We start from the raw sequence: 16,156 nt of genomic DNA, 5'->3' as shown, positions 1-16,156 counted from the left end.
ATTTCTGTTTATTACACAACTCATCAAATGCTAAAGTTTAAAAAAAAAAAACCCTTATGTTATTTGACTGCATGTTTTAACAAGTTGTGATTTTGGCTTGAGGGAGGTAAAATATGTGTAGAATATATCTTAAAATTATTTTAATAGTATTACTTCTGTTGTCAAAACTCTTCATATCTTATAAGGGTGTTTTCACCCTCTGTGTAAGCACTAGACCATTGTTTAAAAAAAGAAAAGGAAAAAAAAAAGCGAAGGATTAAAAATAGTTTTTATGTAGTCTCAGCTTCAGACATCAGACAATTTACTGACTGTCTCATATGCATCCTAGCATAGATAGCACATGTACGTCTGCAAAATGTCTCTTAATTATCGCTTTATCTGGAAAGTATCTGTTGTGTACAAACATCCGACTGACATTTTTAAGATGTCAGTTTTACATGCATTCTAAATCATAAACATCTTAAAGACATGCAATAAACATCTATTTGACATCTGATAGGAAACGTCCTATAGATGTATTGAAGATGAGCAAACATTCTAAAAAAATGTATATATATGTCTTGCAGATGTAAATGCAGATGTCCAATAAATGTCTCTGTGATGTGTGAACTATCAGGAAATACGTTCTCGATTTAGCAAGCTGTAATCTTATTGGCTGATATTATATCTGATGTGTTTACCTTAATAGCGATTTAACAAAACATTCATAAGCAGAACTGTGTTTAATCATTTATCTCTTCCTGCGTTAGTAGGTGGTTCAGGTGACCAGAATTCCTTATAATGTGGACTGGGCATTTTGTAGTTTACTTACTTACTTAAATAAATAAATAAATAAATAAATAAATAAATAAATAAAAACTGGCTTTGTGAAACTACCCTTTGTCTAAAAGTTTACATACAAAAACATGGAAAGGTTTTGCTAAGTTAATCAGACTTTTAGCATCATCAGCCACACCTATGTTTCCGTGTACTTGTTTGTGATTTACTATCATAAAAATGTCCAAGTACAACATTTACTCACACAAGGATGCAAAGACAGCCACATAAATAAACAGTGCTCTTCCTTCTGGAAAAGTGTGCTAATGCTAGCTGTACTGCATTTAGCATTTCCCACATGCTCCAAAGGGATCAAGTTTGGCAAATCTTGTGTACACTTTCTGACCATATGTATAGTCGCATTTCTCCAACATTCCTAACATGCTGTATTGTTGTTTTAGTGTTTTATTAACTCTTTGATGTTGATTTGTGTTTGTTTAATGTCAGGGTACCCGCTAACCCCAGACACCCCCAAGAGCGAAGCTCGAACGTCCACCAACAGTAGCAGACTGGCCGCTCTGAAGAAACAGGCCGACATCGAGCTCAAAGTGAAACAGGGAGCGGAAAATATGATTCAGATGTATTCCAACGGCTCTTCCAAGGTAGCAGTCTGCCTTTAGAAAATCTGTGGTGTGTGGTTTGTGTAGTCTAATGTATTTGCTTGTGATCCATCTCTTTTGTCCCCTTTCAACCACTTCTGTCCTTATTTTGAGTGGAGAGTCTGTGGGTGAGTGTATGTATGGGCTTTTTCTAATCTTTCAATCTATTATTGCGAAATAAGCTTGTGCATTTTAGATAAAAGTATGAAAGGAGACAACGGAAAATGATACAGAAAGCAGCAGTTTTCGATTCTGCTATCATAGCCTCAAACCTATGCTGAACGCTGTATGTTTGTTTTAGAATCAGGACTGGAAAGACAACATTGACTTTTTTTTTCGACTGCATACCAAACTTACGATTTAAGCCCGGTTCAGAATACACAATTTTAGCGCGATCTGCTTGATTTAGGGAGTCGTAGGGATTCGTAAATGACCTTGGGCATCGGGACTCAAGATTCAATCGTGTCATCTCGTGTAGTGTGTCATAGTGGACAACAATTGATGCCACGTCTCCAATGCTTCATGACGTCAACACAAAGACTAGCATGTTTTTTTGGTTTTTTTTGTTGCCCGTGATGAGTTCATCTGTGACACTGGCTAATAGGAGCACAGAAGCACCTTTTGTACATGCTTTCAAACAAGCCGAAATGAGAGAGAGACAATGGTATTGGTCCTGCTACACTTTTAAAAATAAAAGTTCTTTATTGGCATCGATGGTTCCATGAAGAACCTTGAACTTCCAAGGCACCTTTCAAATGCAGAAATGGTTCTTTATAGTGGAAAAAAGGTTCTTTAGATTTTTAAAATGTTCTTCAAAATGTTTTTTTAAGAACTGTTCACTGAAAGATTCTTTGGGGATCCAAAAATGGTTCTTCTATGGTGTCACTGCAAAAATACCCCTTTGGAGCTCTTATTTTTAAAAGTGAAGGTGGAATTTTACAATGAAGGAAATGTTTGTGGCGCTATATGGCAATAATACTCCTGCATTTATGATTTTTACTTAAGGGACTATTGTGTATTGACTGGGGAAAAAGGTAAACTAAAAACTATTTTACCTCAGTTCTCTTTGACGGTCCATACTGTTCTATTCATGCAATCCAGAAATCATGTTTTCTTTCTTTTTTGGGCTTTTCTGATGACAAGACAGGGCAAAACATGCTGTTTGCTAGCCATTATTTTTACGCTCATGTCTAGTCCCGTACTATCGATGTATGGTCGGGTAGAAACGTGTAGTCTGACGTTTCTTGTTCACGACACGAGACAAGATCTTAGTCACAATCACATAGTCTGACACAGTGACTGCCGGAACCGACAAAAACAATTGTGTCGTTTGAACAGGGCTTTAGTATTGATGCTGGAACAGCGTTAAGGAAATAAACAGTGCTTTAGTAAGTAGGCAGAGAGGAGGTGGTCTTTTCTTACGGCTGTTTGGAACTAGTTGAAAGTAGACAAGCTCAATGTTTTACATCCCGTTCACACCTGTATTTAGTGTCGTCCACTTGTGATTGGATGGACCAAATGCATCTTAATACCAGGTGTAAATGGGTCCTTTAGGCGGTCATTAGGTGGTCCTACCCCAAACTCACACTATTGGTTGAGCCATTGTTGCAGTTGGGGTACTGTTAACATTTTAACCGGTACGGTACGGTACCTGAAATTCGGTGCCGGTACCCAACAGTACCTTTTTTCGGTACTTTACTCTGTGTAATAACAAAAACATTTATTTCACTGAAAAAATAAGCCCAAATCAGGTTAGTTCGTTTGAGTTTTCCCTCTTTTCCTCACTTTCCTTTACTTTTAAATAGCTTGTAAAAGTGCTGTGTGCATTTTATTTTGACTTTCAGTTAAGCTGCAATTCAGTGTCAAACAGTTGTTTGTTTGAGTCTTCCTTCTTTTCTTCAGTTTTAAATAGCTTGTAAAAGCGCCAGGGGCATTTTACTTTCACTTTCAAATGCACGCCAATTCGCTGTCAATACAATTCTGTACAAACAGAATGTCAGATTCATAGAATGATTATTAGCAAAGCGAATATGAAAGCTTGGAGGCATGGCATAGTCTACATATTGTTGTAAAATAAAATACACAACGTTTCAATAAAATAAAAAGAAGCAAACACCGTAGAACCAAATAAATAAGAAACAAATGTTTAAAAAACTTCCAAAATCACCTTAGATAATTGGCAAAAGTCAACAGGCTTTTCAAAATCCAAAATATCGCCACACAGGCGCTTTTGCATTTGGTTTCTTCTACCATCGTCTTGTCTTTCTTACCTCACTCTTCTTGTCAGTCACCTCGACTCAGCACTCTACTCACAAATTAAATCGGACTCCTGCTGATGTTCTGCGACGTAAACAAAATGATGTCTCCTCCATTCATATTTTGACGAATTCCGTGGCATTCCGCGCTATAGAGTAATTCCGTTTTTATGAATGAACTCTGCGATCCCATCCATGTTTCACGGAAACAACGGCCCTAGCAATGTAACCACACTTCAGAACATTTCGGTTTGCCCCGTGTGGTGTTTCAATGAGTTGCAGGGGTGACATCACGTCACAGGGTCTGTTGTCTATCGTACGTGACCAGACGTATTCTCAGGTACCAAAATGTGGTACCGATTGATTTAATGTGAATCGGTACTCTGTAATATGACACAATCCGGTTGGTACCCTTAAAAGTACCGAGTTGGATACCAAACCCTAGTTGCAGTGAGCTGTTTGGATTGTTTTGATTGAGCCACTGTGCTTATATTTTTCAGTTAAATCAGCTTTAAAATGAAAAACTTGTAACCCCTGCAAATTAAGCTGGAATAGGAAAAGTATTTCAAAAACATGCATTAGCTTTATATTACACTAAATACTGCACATTGCTCTTACTCCCAGACAGGATAAGCCGTTTGATCTCTTAAAGATCTTGGGAGAGAAGATTCATCCCAAGAAGTGAAAACAGATGTTAGCAAACATGTCCTCTAAAATTGGTTGAAATGCCCTGTCCTTTTTCCAAAAGAGGTAAAGGAAGCCAGACTAGACTCATTTATACACATATGCCAATGTCATGGCTGTAACCCCCTAGGGTGCAGCTGACATTAAGGAGAACTGGAATAGAACAGTTCAGTTATGTTTCTCCACCCTCCCCCTCAGGAAACAGGCTTTGGTGCTGTACATGTAGTGTGTTTCAAAACATACATGTAGTATCAGCAGAATCGCTCTCATGGTTTGGCTTGGCTTTGGTCTAGAGTGTCCGACCCTCCTTTCCTCCCTTTTATCAAGAGCGACGCTGTTAATTAAAGAGGCTCTGTGGCTAAAATTAGCATCTAGGACTCACAAAGGAGTTCTGTTAGATCAGCACAGTCTTCGGGGGGAAAATATATGGGGTGATAAACACAGGGAGACAGAACTGAGGGGAGTCTGACTCATTTCCAGATGAGACAAAACTGTTACCAAAACATTCTCAGCACCACGGCACATGACTTCATTTGACTCACACTGATTAAGTAATACTCCTACATTTCTGCTCTGTTCAAGACTTTAATGCTGGATTTTTGTGCCACTTTTGGCAATAAATGGAATTGCTAATTCTTTGTCTTCCAACACTGGGCTAAACAGATAATCCCTTAGCAAACTCGCACCATTGGTTGGACAGCGGAAAACACACACATACTCGCACACAAACAGACAAATGAAGAATGTGTTGTTTTTTTGAAATGGTGAGTCCTGTATGCAGGTTCCCAGCTGCTTTAGACATCCGGAGGAAAGGCCTCTAAGGTAACGTCAGCCTCTAATGGCTGCTTACAGGAAGTTTAGTCCATAGAGATTCCTGACTTAGTCACTAGATTTGAATGCTTGGTGTGACAAGGAAACATTCCTTTGCGCTTCAGACACATTACGGATGGTTTCGTTTTGTGGGTTTCACTTTTAAAAAATGTGAGAAATGTTAAGAATATGAATTAAGAATAAGGGATGAGAGCCCATGTTATAACCTGTTGTGAATGTAGTTACAAATAAAGAGTGTTTGGTACGACCGGCAGCCCCTTGAAGTGTGCCTATAATTTGCAATACAGTAAGACCTCAAGGAGCATTTTTATATAAACAGTTTGTACATAATACAAATTTTCAGAACACACATTTTAATTAAATCAATTTTTAGGGTTGTTAAAAGGTTGTTAAAGGATTAGTTCACTTCCAGAACAAAAATCTACAGATAATGTACTCACCCCCTTTTCATCCAAGATATCTTTTGTTCTTTAGTCGTAAAGAAATTGTTTTTGAGGAAAACATTTCAGGATCTCTCTCCGTGTAATGGACTTCTATGGTGCCCCCAAATTTGAACTTCCAAAATGCAGTTTATATGCAGATTCAGAGTGCTCTAAACAATCCCAGTTGAGGAACAAGGATCTTATCTAGTTATCTAGTTTAGTTATTTTCTAAAAAAAAAAAAAAAAAAAAAAGTACAATTTATATACTTTTTAACCTCAAAAGCTCATCTTGTCTAGCTCAATGTGAAGGGTTTTTTTTTTTTCTTTCTTTCTTTCTTTCTTTCTTTCTTCCGGTCATGACAGTTAGGCTAAAAACTCCAGTCTTATTTTCTCCTCCAACTTCAAAATCATCATACTTTACTGTTTTTACCTTTTTTTTTTTTTCTAAAGGGTGTTTGATCATCTTTGCACGTTCACTTTGTAAACACTGGGTTGGTGCTTCTGCAGCGAGGTCAGATGATTTTGAAGTTGTAAGAGAAAATGAAATGGGAGTTTTTAGACATACACTAAATGTCATGACCAGAAGCGTTTGAGGTTTAAAAATTATATAAACTGTAATTTTAAAAAAAATAAATAAATAAATGACCCGATCGTAGATAAGACCCTTCTTTCCTCGGCTGGGATCATTTAGAGCCCTATAAAGCTGCCTTTAAACTGCATTTTGGAAGTTCAAACTTTGGGGCACCATAGAAGACCATTACATAAAGAGAAATCCTGAGATGATTTCCTCAAAAAACATAATTTCATTATGACTGAAGAAAGACAGACATGAACATCTTGGAAGACAAGGGGGTGAGAACATTATCTGGACATTTTTGTTCTGGAAGTGGACTAATCCTTTAACAACCTTTTAACAAGAAGAAAGTCCAACGCCCTTCACAAAAAAAGTAAAACAACAATGTCGGACAATTTTGAAGAACTAACCACATATGACCTTTCCATCCTGGGTGATACGGCATTTCCTCTGGAAAATCTTTTTTTTTTTTTTTTTTTTTAACTAGTCAATTTGAAAATGTAGCTACATCATGATTCAAGTACATTTTTCTTTATTAACCCTCTTGTTAAAGAAAATTCTATTCTAAGTGCGCCACACATGAAGTTGTCAACATTATGCAAATGTTAAACAAATCACTTGTTAAATATCTTTTAAGAAAAGATGCATGAACTAAAACTACATCTTGTACAAACTTGTCTTATACATATTATACATTAAGAAATAATTAAATAAATACGTTAAAGAAAAATCTTTCAAAAAAATCTCAAAAGTCAAGGTTATTCAAATTCAAAATGACTGACGGTATAACACCAGTAGACTATTATTAACTATAAATGTTCTGTAAAAACAATGAACAGCAGCTTTCAGCCTGTCACCATGATGCAAATATGAAATATAAGACATACACTACCGTTCAAAAGTTTGGGGTCAGTACGACTTGTAATAGTGTTTAAAGAATTCTCTTATGCTCATCAAGGCTGCATTTATTTGATTAAAAATATAGAAAAAAAACACAGTAATATTGCAAAATGTTTTTACAATATAAAATAATGTTTTTTATTTTAACTTACTTTAAAGTAGAATTTATTCCTGTGATGAAAAGCTGAATTTTTATCAGCTGTTACTCCAGTCTTAAGTGTCACATGATCCTTCAGAAATCATTCTAATATGCGGATTTATTATTAGAATGATCAATGTTGGATAATATCAACAGTTGTGCTGCCAAATATTTTTTGGAACCTGTGATTTTTTTTTTTTTTTTTTTTTTTTCCAGGATTCTTTCATGAATAACAAGTTTAAAAAGTACAGTGTTTATTCAAAATATAAATATTTTATAACAATGTAAATTATTTATTATTAACTTTTTAATAAACTTTTTTATTAAAAGTATTAAAAGTAAAATTATTAACTTAATACATCCTTGGTGAATAAAAGTATTAATTTCTTAAAAAAAAAAAAAAGAAAAAGAAAGAAACAATACAAATGTACTGACCCCAAACTTTTGAACGGTAGTGTACAGTAGTAGTTCTTCACAGGTTTTTATTCCATTGCTTTTCCATTTGATTTTTTTCTGTGTAAACTTGGACGCATTTGAGTGTTGCACTCGCCTCTCTTGCAGCGTCTCATACATGAAACGGCATTCTAAAAATGCGGCGTCTCCCGTCGTCTTGTATGTTTTTCCTATTCCACTGCCCGCGTTGCATCACATGCGCTAACATGCAGTTGGATCGCTCTTTTCATTTTACTGTTATCAGTGGTATATTGTCAAAGTGTCTAATTGTAATGTTTGACATTATTTCTATTTAAAATCATGATTCATCGATTTCTAAAAAATAAAATTACGGCAAAACATTAAATTTGAATTAATCGATTAAAAACTGGAAATTCACCCAGCACTACCAACATGATTAGTCGTAGACACGCATCGCAGAGCGAGTGCAAAAGGAGCATTTGTGGTTAAAAAGTACAGAAATTTGAAGAAAATGACAATCATTTTGCTAGATAAGACCGTTATTCCTCGGCTAGGTTAGTGTGAAGCCCTTTGAAGCTCCACTGGAAAAGCAGTTTGTATCTTCAACCTGCTGATCCCCATTGAAGTCCACTATATGGAGAGAAATCCTAGAATTTGTTTTCCTCAAAAACCTTAATTTCTTTTCGGCTGAAGAAAGAAAAACATTGACATTTTAGATGACATGGGTGTAAGTAAATTACCAGGAAATTTTAGTTCAGGAGTGAACTAATCCTTTAAGGAATACTTGTCTTTACAAAGTGCTGTTTGAGCATATTTTATTCCTCTGTTCTTTTCTGAACTCCTTTTTTTTTATTTTCCTCCTGTGGCTTCATCTGTAGGACCGCAAACTGCTCGCAGCAGCTCAACAGATGCTTCAAGACAGCAAGACAAAGATAGAGTTCATTCGAATGCAGATTCTCAAAGCCAGCCAGACCAGCGAGATGAACTATGAGAACAATGATGGTATGCGGTGTAGCTGATTTCCTCTCTAATTATGCCTGTGATTTGCAATTTAAATGGGCAGGAGCGTGGTAATAAAACATAAATCTGATGTTTGCAGTGACTTCAAGCAAGCCTATAATCAGTCCTCTGGACTTGAGGATAGAGGAGCTCCGACATCACTTCCGGATAGAGTCTGCTGTGGCGGAAGGTGCCAAGAATGTGATGAAACTGCTGGGAACAGGGAAGGTGACAGAGAAGAAAGCTCATTCAGAGGTCAGCTCTTGTTTTTCAGCGCACGTTTTTCCTGTGCTTCATATAAATACTTTTATGTCTGGATCCATCTAATCTAGTTGTTCATTTAACTATATACTTTTAATAGCCTTAGTTGCCTCAAGGGCTAAATGTTTACAGCTTTTCTCACTTTGCACCATAATTGCTGTGTGACACAGGGTGGTTAAATGGTCTTTAGAACTATCATGTAATTGTTTTATTCTTGTGTGAGTTATACGCTGTCAGTTAGAGGATGAATTAACTTTTATTTTAAAAGGTGCTTTAAATGATTTGTTTTGTAATGCAACATGTAAAAATTGCGCACATACTGACTGACAGAAACCAGCTTTCTTTGACAACGCTAGACTTCACATACAGGGAAAAAGATTCAAGTTAGTGCCACATGATAGTAGTTAAGCCACTAAAAGAATTACCTCTTCCTCTGAATTGTTATGGTTATTTGAAGTTGTTCCTATTGCTCACCTGGTAGAGCAAGGTAAAAAATATGTGTTAATTTCAGGGCTGCACGATATTGGAGACAAGCGATGTTGCAAAGTTTTTCTGCGATGTTGCGCAATAAAAAAAAAAAAGGCCAAGAACTGTCACCAGATGCTTTGAATAGCTCTTATTTGGAAAGAATTAATCAGTCTAGAATTATTGGGATGAACTTGTAGGGAAGTGCATCTGGATAGAAAATGAAATAATTTAATGAAAGCTGAAAAACTGACTTCATTCTGAAGAAATTTTAATGGGAACCATTCTTTTAGAGTTGAATGGTTTGGAAAATTCAGATTGTGATTATTTAAAAAATAAATACTGTTGCACTATAAAATAAAAACAGAGTATAATACTCTAAAATCAATTGCCTATAAAACTAATTCATTTTTTAAATTAGTAATAATAAAAACATAATCTACAACATTTTCAAAGATCGTTTGTCTCAGAAAAAAAAAAATAAAAATTGAATCCTTGTTCTCTGAGGCAGCACTGTCACATTCAAATGTGAGTTTTTGTCATTATTTACATTTGTAAGCACGTTTTGACTTTTTTTTTTTCAGGCTCAAGCCCGTTTGAATGAGTCTAGTCAGAAGCTAGACCTGCTGAAGTTCTCTCTGGAGCAGAGACTCAGTGAGCTGCCCAAAAATCACCCGAAGAGCAATCTGATCATGGAGGAGTTAGCAATGGTGTCCTCTCCACCTCTCAGTCCTCGCCAAAGCATCATGTCCACCAGCAACAAGTACAGCACTGTGGCCAAACCTGCTGCTCTGACCGGTAACAAAACAGACTCCATGCAGTCACACAGTATTTACTGTTCCCATTTTATAGTAACAGCAATGTTTATTGTCATTTGTCAAGCAAGTATGTTTGAAATGCCATTAACTATGTTTGATGTGCTCTATGCATGTGTGTTGATCAGTGTTTATATGTGAATTAAAGCCTTGATTAAGGCCGTGTGTCCACCGAGGAATTTTCAGCCAGGTGAAAACAGTTGAGACGCTTTGACTGTTATGATACATAATATCAGTGGATGTGTAGCTAGTATCTGATTTCCCAGATAGTTTATTTATGAATATGAAAATGTTAACACGATGTAAAGTACCTACTCTGGCCTTTGTTTTAATAATTTTGTTCTGTTGTTGCTGGATGTGGCAGGTGGTCGGTGTGAAATTTGTCCTGCCCATCCTCCACTGTGATTGGTTAGCTGACTTAAAAGTGACAGTGATGAATGAAAAAAGCATGAAAAAACCCTGATGTCATGCTCCTAGGGTTAAAAAAAAAAAAAAAACTGCCGTGCTCTCATTGAAAACAATTAAAAAAATATTAGCCTTGGGGGAAAACGCTTTGGTGGACATGTCCTAAATCTGTTTACCATATAAAGCCTTGGATTAAAACTGCTAATTTATGCTGTCTAAACCACAGGGAAAAAAAAAACAAAAAAAAAAAAAAAAAAGAAGCTACTAAATCAAATAGAGAAGGACATAGTAAGCAGGAAATGATGCAGTAGTTTGATTAAACTAAAGTTAATATGTGATAAAGATACAAGCAGTATTAAGATATTAGCCTAATATTTCACCTGCTACTGGAAATAAGAACAAACATGAATGTTGTCAGGATTTTTGCCCTGGAAATCCTGGTTCAAACACCTTTTGTTTCTTTTGTTCGCCTTTTGAGTTTTTTGCACTCTTCTTCTTGATTTATAACTTTTGACAGTCTATAGTACTCCAGATGTTTTTTTTTTGTTGTTGTTGTTGTTGATAAAATAATATCATTTTCAGCAGCAATAATCAGATAAATTTGCAAGTTTTTGTTCAGTTCAATGTAGGGATGTTCATTTCGTTTTTTTTCCTAACTGACAGCCTACGCTCGTTAATCGATTATTAACCGTTAACCGACAAAATTATTTTAAGTTTGTATTTAATTAAGTTAGAAAGGATATATGTTTGTGACCAGTTAAAAATATCAAAAATTGTTTTACAAGGATTAATTTTACATGCGCAGAAAGGAGCAAACAGCAAAACATGAGGATTCACATGGGCATATCACATCATGCCCCTGCAGCGCTTCTGCGAATTGAGAAAAACAAAATAAAGCTAGTCTAATGAATAGGCCTATACAATAAATATTTTTACTTAATTAACAAAACAAAAAAAAACTGTCCAACAAGTAGCTATATATGCAGAGTTTTGGTTCATTTTTGTGCTGTGCGAAAGGAAGACGGCTGAAAGCGGTGTCTAATTTTTCTTTATTTTACAAAAGCACAAAGATTTGTTTTTAGTGTGAATGTACACAAAAGCAAACCGTTTACAGTTTCGCTTATCTGTATGACTAGGAGGAGTCATTTCCACTGTTAGAAGGAAAAATATCACACACATGCACACTGTTAAGCATTGTTAACTTGACAGTGCAGCCTTTCCATTATCATAATAAAATGTGGTCAGACAAACATATGGAAAAAATCACACTGCTTAATCATTATAACCGTACTGCCGTGATATTATGCCACACAATTTGTTTTATGTGGATATTGGAATGCGAGTGAAGTACAAAACCAAGTTTACATACTAAATAATATTTTGGCATTCAGATACATCTCAAGTAAGGAAGCATTTGGATTATTGTCGTATGAGAGATCCAACGTTAGTTTCAGTTTCGCTAAGTCTAAATGAATTTGTTTTGGCTTGTCGTTTATATAGCCTCGCTTCTTATATTTTTCATTCTTGTTCTTTTCTGAATATCCCTAGTGTTTAGATGAATTTAGCCTGTGTGAATAGATCCATGGGAATTCATCGTTTCAATTTATAGTCTTGAATGAGTGCAAATAGTCACTCCCAGAGTGAATAGACTCTTTAGTCCTTTATCACAACATATGGTACTGTACATTCACCCCATTTGAGAGGGGCAACAGCTGTGTGGGTATAGGCATGTAGGAACTACATTAGATTTTTCACACTGCGTCAACACACTTGGCCCCAGCGGTCCCCTCCCCCACCCTTGGCTTTATCACACACAACTTTGACCTTCACTCTGAAGGAGAATGAGAGAGCTTACGTTACCATTATAGACTCATAGTGCTTTCCATATAAGGCTCTATAGCCATTGCATGTGTCTTGAAATAGATATTTGCAATTGTTTGCACACTTACTATCTTGTGTTAATCAAAATAGATGTGTTTGGTGATTTACATCTCTGATCACGTAGTGTTTTGGCTCTGAGTTGGATTTCTGTTGTAAATCCACAGGCACATTAGACGTGAGGCTCATGGGCTGTCAGGACCTCCTGGAGAACGTCCCAGGTCGCTCTAAGACAGCATCTGTTTCTCTGCCCGGCTGGAGCCCCAGTGAGGCACGCTCCTCATTTATGAGCCGAGGAAACAAGAACAAATCTGGCAGCAGCCGAACCCTCTCCAAGTCTGATGATCTGTCCAGTTGAGTGGCTTTATATTTGCTTTGAATACTTGTTGAAAATCCAAGTTAACATCATTTATGAGAATCTGACATAGCCTTTGTGATTCATTGTTTGATTCTGAAGCAAAACAAATCGAGTAACCATTGTAAATTAAACTAAATTCAGACTACAATGCGAAGTTTGTCAATTTGCAGTCGTATTTCATCTTTACTTGTCTTCGCCATTCAATTGATTATGTGAAAAATAACACTTGTTCTGACTTTGATTGCAAGTGAATACACTATCGTTCAAAAGTTTGGGGTCAGTAATATATTTTCTTTTCTTTTTTTAGGTTTTATATATATATATATATATATATATATATATATATATATTTATATATATATATATATAAATATATATATAAAATATATATATATATATATATTTTATATATATGTAATTGTAAATTTTAGAATGCTAATGTTTTTCTGTATTTTTGATCGAACAAATGCAGTCTTTGTGCTGACCCTAAATTTTTGAACGTTTAAATTCTTTTTCTATGTATTTTTTGTTATTTTGATCATATTTGATCATGTTTGTATCACAGCATTTTAAAAAATCGCATTAAATTAACATTAAATTCACATCCCTAATGAACTTGCATTCATGTTTCTGTTCTGAATAAATAGTTTAAGAGTTGTTTTGTACTGTCTTGACAGATGAAATCAGTGCCGTTCTGAAGCTGGACAACACAGTTGTGGGCCAGACCCATTGGAAGCCAGTTAGCAACCAATCTTGGGATCAGAAGTTCACGCTTGAACTTGACCGGGTAATGCAAGAAAAATTGCATAAAACACACTTGTCAAACCACAGTCTTATCCCATAATCCTCTCGACACTGGAGTAGATGGGCACACACATGCACACATGCTCTCCATTCCAGCCTTTCTCAATTAACTTTGGAAATGTTAATCCCAGATTTGACCCAGTTCTTATGGAAACTCACACAAGCCAGATCAGAAGTCACCATTCGTAATCTCTTCACTCTCACATATATAGTTGTCCCCTTTCTTTGATGGCTGTATGTATGTTATTGAGTCAAACTCTTGCAGAAGCAAACCTCAGTTTACATGTAATGTTTATGTATTATACATCTCCATTCCTCCACATTAAGAAATGGACTGCTTTTAGGCGCTCTTTATTTTTCTTTCTATAGAATTGCTCAGATTTCTTCCTCACATCTCCCAAAGCAGCAAAGGTTATATAAGTGTGAATTAAATGGCTCCTTAAGGAAAAACATTGAGAGAAAAACATTGAGAGTAAAACATTGAGAGTAATCCTATAAGACTAATATAGAAACTTACTACTTACTATGTTACTCTATTTATTTTTGAGCGTTGATTATTATTTACACACACGTCTATGGGTTTGGATGTGCTTTTGGTTGTGTGACGGCATAAGCGTTTAATCTCATGGCAGGCAACGTGAGAGCTCTAATCAGCAGTTGTGCAATGGCAGACAGACTCTGAAAAGACCTGTAAAAGGCCTGTAAATGTCAAACTGATGGCTGTAAACTGTAGTAGTACTCATAAGTGGTAACTCTTGGGCATTTTTAACTTGATCGACAAAATTAAGAAAGAAAATTACTTGACCAGTGCTCTTTTTCTCTCAGAAATGAGTTATAAATGTATTTTATTATATTTTTCTAACATTTAAAATTTTAATTGAGCTGTCAGATTTAGCACCGACAGCCAAGTGGCAGCACAGCAACATATAGCACCATTGTGCAATGGGCGTCCCGAGTTCGAATCCCGACTCCTAGGTCTAATTAATCGCAAAATAAATTTGACTGAAAATACCCACAAAAGATTATTTAAAGCTGTTTTGTGTGAAAGAAATTTTTTATTTGATTCAACATAAAATTTATTACACATAAACATTTAGGCTGCAACTGCCTAATGTAAACTATGAAACATAAAAGAAGATCATTAGAAGACATTTTCCTGTCCTGTATGATCTGTCCTATCATAATAAAGGCAAGAATGCCAAAGATAAATCTTAAAAAAAAAAAAAAAAAAGATCATTTGAGAAACATCTCAATATTTTTTTGTTTGTATATATAATGAAAGTCGTGGTAACCAAAACAGCTTTGTTACCAACAGTCTTCAAATTATTTTTTTTACGTTCCACAAAAGAAAGGTTTGACACGACACAACATTTGTTGTGTTTTGTTTTAATGAAGTTATACTCTAAATAAGAAACTAAATGTGCAAGCTGGTGGCGGTAAATGTCTTTAGAAATCATTCACTCATTCGATTCGTTCAAGCGGCTGATTCATTCAGGAATTAAGTAAATGGCTCTCTTTTTAAATTGACTTTGAATCATTGATTCACACGATTAATTCAAAATGCAGATTAATTCAGAAACTAAACACCGCTTGTGTTGCTCTAAAATGCACAACAATTCTGCTATGGCTAAAAAGGTAATATGTTCTCTGTAAAATTGAGCAGAAACACATAACACAATATCAACTTCTTAGTTACTGAACTGTTGTATAAAAGCACATTTAAGCGACAAAATATGTGTATGTGTATATGTGTGTGTGTATATATATGTATGTGTGTATGTATGTATGTATGTATGTATGTGTATGTATATGTATATGTATATGTATGTATGTATGTATATATGTATGTATATATGTATATGTTCGTGTGTGTGTGTGTGTATATACATATGTGTATATATATTTAGGCTGTCGGTACTAAATCTATATATATTATATATGTGTATACACATACACATATTTTGTCGCTTAAATGTGATTTACAACAGTTCAGTAACTAAGAAGTTGATATTGTGTTATGTAAAAAAATGCCCCTGTATGTGTTTTGTGTGTGTATATATATATATATATATATATATATATATATATATATATATATATATATATATATATATATATATATATATATATATATATATATATATATATACACACACTGTGTGCAGAATTATTAGGTATGTTGATATTCTGATCATATTTTTTTTCCAAACACATTCTACCAATTCCAAACCACATCAGTCTTAATAACTACTGTTAATTTTGTATTTAATCATTTATATGTGATATATAATTGTCCATGAAGGCTGGAAGTGAAAAACTCCTTATATTCATGCAATGATGCAATACTAATGCATTACAAGAATTTGCAAAGTTAAGGCTTGACCATTGGACAGCGAAATGCTTGTTGAGTCTGCATGGTCAGAAAAAACAGGTGGAGAAGAAAAGATGCATGTTAACTGCAAAAGAATTAGGAATTAAGGTGAAGAATTAGGTGTGACACCATCAGGAACCATTTAGTCTCCAGCGCCACCATTTTC

At 35.2% G+C, this 16,156-nt stretch overlaps 1 protein-coding gene across 2 annotated transcripts in view; it reads left to right on the top strand.

Annotated features, from left to right (window-relative positions):
- pkn2b (protein kinase N2b) overlaps window positions 1–16,156 on the top strand; it is a 52,854-nt gene that overhangs the window by 23,368 nt on the left and 13,330 nt on the right. For both annotated transcript variants that reach the window (XM_051112326.1, XM_051112325.1), the window contains exons 3-8: window positions 1,264–1,418; window positions 8,513–8,636; window positions 8,734–8,888; window positions 9,944–10,157; window positions 12,625–12,810; window positions 13,493–13,602. In XM_051112326.1, the coding sequence (XP_050968283.1) occupies window positions 1,264–1,418; window positions 8,513–8,636; window positions 8,734–8,888; window positions 9,944–10,157; window positions 12,625–12,810; window positions 13,493–13,602 (944 nt within the window). The remainder of the gene's footprint in view (window positions 1–1,263; window positions 1,419–8,512; window positions 8,637–8,733; window positions 8,889–9,943; window positions 10,158–12,624; window positions 12,811–13,492; window positions 13,603–16,156) is intronic.

This window comes from Labeo rohita, chromosome 6 (genome assembly GCF_022985175.1).
Source record: "Labeo rohita strain BAU-BD-2019 chromosome 6, IGBB_LRoh.1.0, whole genome shotgun sequence".
Classification (NCBI taxonomy): Eukaryota; Metazoa; Chordata; class Actinopteri; order Cypriniformes; family Cyprinidae; genus Labeo; species Labeo rohita.
Note: the sequence above shows the minus strand (reverse complement) of the source record. Positions and strands in the feature narration are given on the sequence as shown.